General features: G+C 37.8%; 1 protein-coding gene across 1 annotated transcript; it reads right to left on the reverse strand.

Moving 5' to 3' along the window:
* Nucleotides 1-10,220: 10,220 nt before the first annotated feature.
* LOC101313733 lies at nt 10,221-10,625 on the reverse strand. The gene has a single exon (XM_004306206.1). The coding sequence runs from the start codon at nt 10,623-10,625 to the stop codon at nt 10,221-10,223; it is 405 nt and encodes a 134-aa protein (XP_004306254.1).
* Nucleotides 10,626-11,214: the final 589 nt, after the last annotated feature.

The following is an 11,214-nucleotide window of genomic DNA, read 5'->3' on the forward strand; positions in this document are numbered from 1 at the left end:
TGACTACTCTTCACAATATACTGAAGACTCTACACAAAGAAATGATGAAGATAGTGAAAATTATGTACCTCATAGGTCTTCTATGTGGCTCTAAACCACTCATGTAATTCCATGTCATGTTGTATCATATGTATATAAGGCGTGATGGCCTAGCCTCCCTTTGGGTATCCAGCCATCAAAAAAAAATTAGATGTATAAACTTTACAGTAAAAATTTAAGAATTATCATTGGTTCAGCACTTCAGCACGTAGTTATTCACCTTAAATAACTAAAACTCACTATGATTAATGTTTATTCAAGATTTTTTTGTCAATTATAATAGATAATTGAGATAACAAACATCTCTCAAAGTTTCATTTAAAATTTCTATGTTTTTCTACTAATTTTCGTCAATTTTCTCATTTTTTTTCTGCAATCGATATTTTCTCGAAATTTCCATCGAAATATTCGTTTCTTGGACCGTCGAAATTTCCACGATCGGCGAAATTTTAGTCCTTGATTGTGAGAAGGAATCAGCCTTCTGTTACCGCACTCATATTTGCCAACAGAAGATTGCATGAAGTTACAGCCAAATCTAGTGTGTGACATCAGGTCTCAGTCTCCAAAGTCTTTAACATAATTACTCTTCTGTGTAACTATAAATTTACCAAGTTCATATCAGCGTAATTAGCTGTGAAATCAAAACTCCCATCTATCGTTTCAATCGTTCTCTTCTTTCCATGAAAATTGAGTATATAATCCTGCAGAATCTTGCTAGTTGATCTCGCTTATTGTGATAGAGTACATATAATAAGTCCATTTAACCATAATGCACCATCACCATCACCGGTAATTATACCTCTCTGGCCTGCAAACGGGCCAGTAAACTAAGTACGTACGTACAAAATTCCCCTACATAGTCCATGATGAGTTTTAACGAGAATCGATTGGCATATAAATATGATGGTACACTGGTATTTGACATGGTGAAATACTGGCGGAGGTATTTTAAGGACATGACACCCTTCTATATTTAATCTTTTTATGTTTTCATTAATTACTAAAATTTGGCTGAAGTGAATCAAATATAGTGGCACCCCCACTCCTGTGTTTTAGTGGTTTTTTTTAGCTAAGTGGTCTTAGTTACCTTTTTAAGATTAGTTAAGATTTAATAAAAAATAAAAAAATAAAAATTATTTTTAAAGAAAAAAGTTAATTTTGTCATATTCCTAGTACATTTATGTTTTTACCCTATAAATTAATCTAAATAGATCACTGAAATCTAAATTTTGTAAATTTGTATTGTACTCTATGAATAACCAAACTCATGACAGCATATATATTCATGATGAAATACAATGAGTTTCGTGATAGATAACAGCGGCGAGTCAATTGATATATGTTTATACCTAGACCCAAACACCTAGATCACAAGCCAAACGTCATCTAAAAAAAAAGCTTAAATATGGCTCAACACATGTGAAAGCCCAAAAGTCCACACTCTCCACCTATAGGCAATATGGTAATTTAAGGGTACAAACATACCTAGCTCTATAAATAGACACACCTCTTCTCATAATGGTAAACCACCACTCCTTATTCTACTCTACTTCCCTCTTTCTCACGCATGCCTAATTTGGGCGTCGGATGGTGGAAGGCCGGCAACCCCAGTCTTTCCTCTCTAACGTTTGTATTTTATGTTGTAGATAAGATTTGGAGCCGGCGGACTTTATGATTTTTGGTGAACATCCACATAAACAATGTATAATTTAGTTTAAGACTTTTTCTAATAGTAAGTTTTAGGCTTTTAGCCATCAAGTTTTTTTACATTCTAATTATATTGGCCTCGCAGTTATAATCGCTCCGCCATTGTGAAATAGATATTGCTTGGCATATATGGCATCATCTTTCCAGATGAACTACCGAAAATCTTAGATATGATACCATTGGCGTATGCACATAGTACCACTGTACCAGTAAGGTTAGGCTTTTTGGGTTTACTAGGTTCAAATTTGAGTTCCGCTACTTCCAGGTGGTATGTGCAGCTGTGGCAGTGAGGAAAGGAATCTAGTACATATCTGGCCTCGTTATATATGATAACGGAACTGAACCATTTAAAAGCTGCGTGGAGTGACGATCCTATATACCTAGCTAAGACGGCTGTGTCAGCCGTCTGTCACTCTCACACCTGGAGATCTCTTGGGCGCCATTGATTCTCTCTCTCTCTCACTCTCTGATATCGAAGACTAAGAGATAGTGTAATAATTATAGGGAAATATTGGCTGCAATAGGTAATGATTTGTGAGCCAGCTAATAACTAGGGTTCACACTTGAGAGCATCTACTGGCTCGTCCATCTATAAAATGGCCGGGTCAGTTGGGAAGTGTTTCAATATCAATAAGCGAGATCTCTCTTATACTTCTACTTGTTCTCTCTCTCTGCAGATAGAGTTAGTCACTTAACTAAGCTAGCTCTTCAATGGCGTCAAAGTCTATAGCGCTCTTTTTAGTTTTGGTTATGGCTACCTGTAGCCTGCAGGTACTGATCATAGATGTCGAAGCTGCTGCTGCTGCTGCTGGTAAGTATCTAACTCTTTCTGTTCCTCTCGCTCTCTTTTTCTTTATTTTGGAGACTAAATATGTGTAATGATCGATGTGAATATATGTTTTTAGCAGATTGCAAGTTCTCAAATCTCGGTTGCTTTCCTGCTGAGACTGCTGTTTCTCTGATGAGTTCTCAGAACAGAAAGGTTTTCAACCCTTTCACTGTAATCTATAATCTAAACTCTCATTGATTAATATTACTAAATCATTACTGACCTTGGTTTGTCATCCAAATACACAGATGGTTGCTGGTCTGAAAGAACAGGAGGATGTACTTGTTGGTGTTGAGTTAAGGAAGGTTCCATCTGGTCCAGATCCACTTCACCACAATGGGAATGCCCCCAAGAAGCCTCGCGCTGATCCTTGAACTGATCTCGGATCAATATCCATTTAGCCGCATAAGCTACCTAGCAAGGAAGCCAATGCCACGTTTTGTACTCGGCTAATATGCAAAATCGGATTCCTGGGTTTAGTGTTTCAGTAGCGCTAGCTAGCTCTTGTGTTTTGTTTACCTGAAAACCCTGCTCTTTGAAATTTTTTGACCTTTGCATGTATTTAATTTTCTGTGTAATATATGATACATGCACTTCAGTTATCGATCAGTGTTCTCGATTCATCTCATACGTCTTCTAAACTACTGATCAAGTTCAAGTTGAAGGAACCGGTTTTGCAAATCTGTACAAAAGATTCTAGTTTAGAATCTAGTTGAGTAAACTTTGAGATCTCTTTACCCAAAAAATGCATTCGCTGACACCACAGGCAGACAGGCTACTGATATATGTCACAGTCAAAACAAAGTCTCTACGTAAACCTGCAGCCAGTATTTATCTAGGACCTGCAAAAAGAATAAAGAAAGCTGCAGGTATTATTATCGCAGTTGAAAGGGACTATTTGTGGTCACAGGCCGTTCCTGGATTAGATTGGAGGAGAATCAAAGGGCTGGATGATGATGCATGCATGAAGGGATATGTCTGCGAGACGGTGCTGACGTTAATTTGTAGCAGTAGCCAGTAGCAGTAATTTCAACTCTTAATATCTTCGACCCTCTTATTATCTGCCAATGAAGCACAGTCTCCAACCTGAAAAGATTGAAAAGAAAATTGCTAATTTCAAATAAAAATAGGAAAATATGAAATTATCTCGAATCATCGAGTTCCTTCTATCGAGTAACAACTTGTGGTAGTTGTGATATTGTTTCAAAAACAAATTAACATGATCGTTCGTTGTCAAATACGTTTCAATAACAAACTTTTGTCCCCTACAATTCATATATAAGTCCGATCTACTAGCCAAGACATTAGACATATCAATGGATATCCTATTTATAGCTTCAAGTGAGCGGACGATGAGATTTTTAATAGACAATTAGCAATAGGATCGTACAAAAGTGGCCCGTGCCAATTAACTACAAAGCTATCATCAGGCAAGACCATGTTGGTCACTTTAATTAGTGTAATTTATCTATTTTCGTGTGATATGTAAACTAACTTAATAGAATTGAATCTCTACATATTATTTCTCCATCTCTCATTCTAGATAAATTTCATTAATTTCAAGTAAGTAAACGTGTTTTTATCTCTCAAAGCCCTAGCAAGGACCATGGCAAACATATGGTCGTTTCATCCCTGACTGGGCATAGAGCAGCCAGATTATCAAAGCAAATCCTCCTCCAGATATTTATCTATTCTCATTCTCTTGTGCATTTAGATTACAACACATAAAGCTCATAAATGTATATTAATTAACGTACAAATCTTACATGAAAATTGATGCATGTAATTTGATTGTAATCTTGGAGATTTCATCTCAAAAAAAATAAAGCAAAAAGAAAAAGAGAGAAAGAAAGAAAGAGCACAAATCACCCATTACGTACGTACAGTGTACATGGTACTAGCTGAGCTAGCTATTATCCTTCTACGGCAATTAGGATATTTTCATTGCTTTTAGCATCAAATCTAATTTGCTCGATCCTGCCCTTTTCAAGAATCAAATGCAATTCCTCAGGCCGGCAATGGACTTCAAGAGCACCTTTCTGTTGAAACCCATATTCTTCCTTGGCCTTCTCTAGCAAATTCATTAGTGCAGGGTCATTCAAGGACTCTAGCTTAGTCACAAACCTCGTTGCCTCCTTACCCACCACTGCAAACACTGCAAAATGTCCTTCCTTTACATCTTCTGGTACAACTGCTGCTACCTCCAGTTTTTTCATCACAGCCACTGCAACGATGATCAGAAGGGCCTCTTGCGGTTAGGAGTAAGAGACTCTTTTGTAGCTTCTTGATTATAAATTTGAGCTTCATTAAGCTACTGTCTTCTGCTTTCTTCATGTTCTTGATGTCCGGGAAAACTGTGCTGGACTCATATTACCATCTTGTTTATGTTTTGATGTCAATCTTTGATGTGAGCATGGAAATTTATAGGGGTTGTGGGAAAGAAATCAAAACAAAGAATTGTAATGGTGGAAATTTCGAAGGGATCGATCAGTCATCAATGTGGAGCCATCTCATGTAGTTGTGGTCGACGACATATCATTAAATTACATGCTTGATAACTCAAGTCTATTTAGTGACCTGAACACGAGGAACCCAGATTAGTGCTGAGTTTGCTTAACGAATTGTGGATTGTGATCCGGAAGAGACATTGCCAGATTGGTCTTGATGAGTCTTGACGTCTTTTTTTTATGAGTCTTGACGTCGTACCATGCTGCCCATGCATATCAGATATTTGTAACGACGAGTTAAAAAAGCACGTAACTGATACGGACTACACCTCTGTTCTTCTAATAATTGGAAAGAACTTTATGGATAGCACCAACTTAACATGCAAATATTGTTCCTGTCTAAACATGTACGTGTTTAAGTCTCATCTCGATCAGTTGCCAGAATATCAATTATCAATCTGAATCATAAACTAATTAGTACATTTTGATTTGAATGTGTGATGAAGATGGCATGGATTGTTTAATACGGTAACAAGAAAAACGTACCATACCAAGTCTTGTTGTTATCAACCTAGTCAGCATTGCTTGTTCATAATCGTAGTTGTCTCCAAATTCTTGAGAAGGGATCGAGTTGAGATGGGGCAACTGCATGTGTAGTGCGATCGATTTATCACTTTCATTGGCTTCTTGCTACCCTTTTTAATTTTCTTCGCTGTTCAATTAGTTAGGTTGTATCTACAGCCAGATGTGCAGTCAATACGAATCATACGATCAATCGATCACCTAAGAGCACCCGGCCCAGGAAACAACGGATCTTTATGTCATGTTTTGTACCATTGAGAGAAAAGTAACGTACATACACCATCTTCTGCATATTTAGTTCAATCGAGTGTTTCTATTATTCTCGACGTTATCTAAGCTCGGACCAGATAACCAGGTTAAATGAGTACATATATTCTGTCAAGTACATGACTTTAGAACTTGTAAATTAAAGGACACGATCTTGATGGTGTTAAGGGGAAACTTCTCCCTGCGGCGCTACTCTATGCAGCCTGCTTTCAAGACAATTTTTTTAGGGAAAATGCCCAAATGCATAAAAACAGGGATTTTAATACCTACTTCAATGTAAATCTTTTCTGTTAGCCAATTTCAATGATTCTTGTGCAAAAGACATTATTACCCTTTATAGAATTAAAACCCCACACAAATCTCATCTCTCTCTCTCTCTCTCTCTCTCTCTCTCTCTCTCTCTCTCTCTCTCTCTCTCTCTCTCTCTCTCTCTCTCTCTCTCTCTCTCTCTCTCTCTCTCTCTCTCTCTCTCTCTACACCGTCACTGCCCGGCAAGCCATGAGGAAGAGTGCGTCATCGCCGGCAAGCCAAGCCACGGAGCAGTGCGTCGTCGCCGGCAAGCCACAAGGAGGAGCTCCGATCTCCAACTCCAAGCATCTTCATCATGTTGTCTCGGTCCAACACGCCTTTGCCGACGAGTCGATTTGCTTGAGGCTCGAGGAGAAGATTCGATCTCCAAGCAACCGAGCTCTGAGTAGACCGGATCTGGTCGAGATCTGAGCAGGTCGGATCTGCTCCAAGCAGGCCGAGTTGGCGAGGACGACGGGGAAGCGAAGGCACGTGAGGGAGTCGGAGCAGTCCACTTTCAGAAGCTTGTTACCGCTCTGCACGGACTACAGACTTGGCGAGGACGACGGGGAAGCGGAGGCGCGTGAGGGAGTCGGAGCCGTCCACTTCCAGGAGCTTGTTGCCGCTCCGCACGGACTGCTTTAGGGCTAAACTGAGGAGCACCAAGAGCAGGCTGAGAGGGGGAAGAAATTCCCGTTGGGTGCCCAGAGTAAATTTTTAATTTTTTTTTTTTACGAGATCAGAGCAACGTTTCTTTGCGTGTGTGCATTTTGTGTACTTATGTTTTGTTTATTTGGATGTAATTGTTTGCATTTAGAGCCTTATTTATATGAAAATATCAATTTGGGGGTCATTACTGGGGTCAGTAACTATTATTTAGGGTTAGTAGCTATTATTAGGGGTTAGTAATCAAGTCATTGGAGGTCAGTAATTTGATCATTAGGGTCAGTAACTTGATTATTTTCTAGTATTTCTTCTGTTCTATTACATTAAGCTGAAATAAGTAGATTAGTGTGGGTCAGTAACTAATTATTGGGGGTCAGTAACTAATTATTGGGGATCAGTAACTCAGTTACTGGGAGTCAGTAACTGGTTACTAGGTGTCAGTAAATAGGGGTCAGTAACTGGTTACTAGGTGTCAGTAATTGGTTATTAAGGGTCATTAACTGGTTATTGGGGGTCAGTAACTAGTTACAGGAAAAATTCCGGTGACCGGAGTCTAGCGGTCGGGGAAATTCCTGTGACTGGAGTCCGGCTGTCGGGAAAATTCTGATGACCGGAGTCCTGCGGCCGGTGACCAGAGTCCGGTGAGATTCCCGCCAAGTATTCTCTCTTTCATTTTCTCTCTCTCTCTCTATGCATGTTTAAGAGGTGAGGGCAAAATAGTCTTAAAATAATATGGGTTGTTAAGACTTTAGTAAAGATTTGTGCATTTGGGCATAAAGATTTGTGCATTTAGGCATAAAAAGGGTTACCTTATATTGAAATGGGCTAATGAAAAAGATTGTCATTGGAATGAAAAATAAGAGGTTTAAATTAATACTAAATGGACATTTTTCCTTTTTTTAAAAAACAATACACCCACCCACCCCCTGTGAGTGTATGTGTGGTATATAGCGCTGCACAACAGACCCACCCAAATGTCATGCAATTGTATTTATCAAACTTGTAAGCCTCTTTTCTTTCTTTGGTTGTTTTCCTTTTTATATATTTTTAGTTATAATCTCGTGTGTACAATGTTCTAGTTTTAGTGAAAAACATTCACGGGCTCATTCTCATTGTTTCCTCTCAGAACATTCCTCTCATTATCTATTGTTATTAGAAGTGCTTAAGTCCCAAAAATAAAGACTTAATTGCCAATTTGTTATCTTAAGATTCACCTAAGTGTCAATTTGCTACCTTTGCTTTTATTTCTGTCAATTTGCTACCCTAGCTACACAAAATTAGCTGATTTGCTACCTTAGCTTTTATTTATGTCAATTTGTTATCCTAGCTTCACAAAATTAGCTGATTTGGTTTCTAAATTAACCAATTTGCTACCTTTTGTCATATAAATTGATCTATTTTTCCGTCCAAACATTGATATCTTTTGAAAATGTCGGATAGCAAATAGTTAAATTTCAATATATAGGTAAGCAAATTGGTTAATATTGAAAGTCTAGAGTCATAAATTTGAAATAAGGGTAGCGAGATGGCTAAAATAAAATATAGGGTAGCAAATGGTTAATTTTAAAAAGCAAGAGTAACAAATTAACAGAAATAAAAGCTAGGGTAGCAAATTTACACTAAGATGAATTGTAGAGTAGCAAATTAGCAATTATGCCAAGAATACATGAAGGGAAAGATATTGGTGTGTGAATCATACTCTCATATATATCCCTGGTTCAGAAGTGCTTAAGTCCCAAGAATTTGGCGGAGTTCTGACCAATCGGTCTATGTTCTACAATCGATAAGCTGATTTCAAAAACTGTGGCAAAGAAGTACCTATCTGAGAACATTTCTATCGCTCGATCAAAGTGCTTTTGTAATAGGGAGGAACGTTCGATTCCCGTTTTGAGACTATTCACACCATCAGAGTTCAGAAGAACACGGCGCGCATCACCGAAAATGATAATCAAGTTGGATATCAGCAAAGATCACAATCTATCTAACGCATGCATTTTCATTGAATCTGTGATGAATAAAATAGACAGTTCAGTACGGTAAGACAAACGTACCTGCTAACCAAGCCTAACCAAGCCTTGTTGTTATCGGTCAAGCTAGCTAGTAATCATTGCTTATTCATAATCAGATATATATTCTCTCCAAATTTTGAAAAGGGAGTTGAGATGGGGCAAGTGCATGTGTGGTACGATCGATTTATCACTTTCATTGCCACCCTTTTTTTTTTGTTCGGTGTCCAAGATATTAATCTGGTAGGACTTTAGAGTTTAGATCTGTCTATATATCTTTGTGTTTGTTAATGGGGTTGGAGAAGTACTTAATTTAAGAATGATAGGGCAAAAAAAATAACCCTAAGAAAGAGATAGACACGTACCATCATAACCATTAGGTTGAAATTTTTTTAGTACTTGAGAATATTGAAACTTCATAGTTTAAAATTGATTGTTAAATTAACTCCTTGAGTGACACACACGTACGACGAACAACTTATAATCTAACGGTTATTAGCTTCAAATTTCAATACTCTAAATTAATCAAAAGGAATATGCTAGCATAATTCGCAATTTACGTTATGCAACTGATTGCACTAGACCTGATATTGCATATGCAGTTGGAGTACTTTGCAGGTTCACAAGCAAACTAGGTAGAGAACATTGACAAACAATTGAGCGTGTCATGAAATATTTGCTTGGTACTAAAAATTATGGTCTATTTTATAAAAAAATATTTTGTTGTACTTGAAGGCTTTTGTGATGCTGATTGGAATACTTTGTCAGGTGACTCTCTCTCTCTCCCTACTACAGGTCATATTTTTACATTAGGTGGTTGTGCTATATATATGTTAGAAATCAAAAAAGCAAACAATAATCTCTAATTCAACCATGGAGGTTGGTTGAGAGATTTATTGCATGAAATTCCCTTGTGAGAAAAACCAATACCACCTATATTGATTACTTACTTATTATTTTTGGAACTTTGGTAGATCAACTGAAGAGAGGGTTCCAAACATAAGAAGTGTATAGCTAATCGATTATATTGTTAATGCAATCATCGTAAAATCAACATAACCGTACGCGTACCAGGAGTTAGATGCAATAACAATTTATTCATTCCTAACGAAGTACATTAGACATTAGAACTTATAAATTGTTTATGGAGACGTCACTTATGGTGCCACTCAAATTGCTTTCTCCTAAAAAAAAAAAATTTAGCTAGTGTCACATAAGTGATCCTAAAATTAGCACGGCATTGTACCATTGTAGTCTCAGGACTTCCAAAACTATGGCAAACTGGCCAAGCACCCACGCAACCACCACAAAGACAGCCGGAAAACTAGCATGAGACGACCAAGTGAAGGCTTAGTTTATTTCAATTTGATACATTCGACTAGCTAGCAGCTAGTATCCTTCTATGAGATTAAGAGTATTCTTACTATTAGTATTATTACAAGTAGCACTGGTCATACTCTTCTCCCTCCTGTTTCCCAGAATCTTATGCAAATCCTCAGGTCTGCATGGAACTTCAAGAGCCCCTTTCTGATGGAAACCATATTCTTCCTTGGCCTGCTCTAGTAATTTCAAAAATGCAGGGTTATTCAATGACTCTAGCTTAACCACAAACCTCTTTGGCTCCTTACCCTTCACTGCAAACACTGCAAAATGTCCTTCTTTTACATCCTCGGGTATCGTCTTGGCTACCTCCACGTCTTCGTCGAATTCATCGTCATGTTCATCATGAGGGATTTTGGTTGCTAAGAGCGAAAGGCCCTTTTGTAGCTTCTCGATCATGAGCCTGAGCTTCATGGAACCTGATCTTTTGCTTTTTTATGTGCAGAGCTAGCTAGACAGTGATGGACACTAATATGAGCTTTTTTTAAGTTTTGATGTTGAGCTCTGTTGAGTGCTTGGATATTTATAGTGGCGATGTGAAGGAAAGCAAGCATGGCACTGGCGAGAAGGAATTGAGTCTCTGTTAGGATCAGTCATCAGAGTGGAGCCATTACATGTAATAGTAGTCGACGACTTGTCAATTCATGCAGTGTTGAGGAATCAATTCCAAATTAATATTGATGTCATCGGAGATGAATTTGTTTAACTAATTCTGAACTGTCTACTGTGTGAAGTGTGAAGTGTGAAGTGTGCTGGAAGTGTTTTATTTGACCTCAAGATATTTCTGGGGATCAAATTAACATTCATATATAACATCAATTCAAATATTTTCTATATCGTAGTTGTAGGTACGTAGTGAGTAATATGATTGTTTTAAGCAATTGTTGGGTAGAATAGATTGGTTTGCTTTGGCATGTATTCTCTCTGCCATTATTTGTATTATGGGGTACCCAATTCCTAGTTTAATGGTGTGATAGTCGTTACCCAAAAAAAAAAAAAAAAA

The sequence above is a fragment of the Fragaria vesca genome, linkage group LG6 (genome assembly GCF_000184155.1).
Source record: "Fragaria vesca subsp. vesca linkage group LG6, FraVesHawaii_1.0, whole genome shotgun sequence".
NCBI lineage: Eukaryota > Viridiplantae > Streptophyta > Magnoliopsida > Rosales > Rosaceae > Fragaria > Fragaria vesca.

Bases quoted from the DNA above. Each gene is read 5' to 3' on its own strand.
- LOC101313733 (XM_004306206.1), bottom strand. From the start codon at position 10,625: ATGAAGCTCAGGCTCATGATCGAGAAGCTACAAAAGGGCCTTTCGCTC.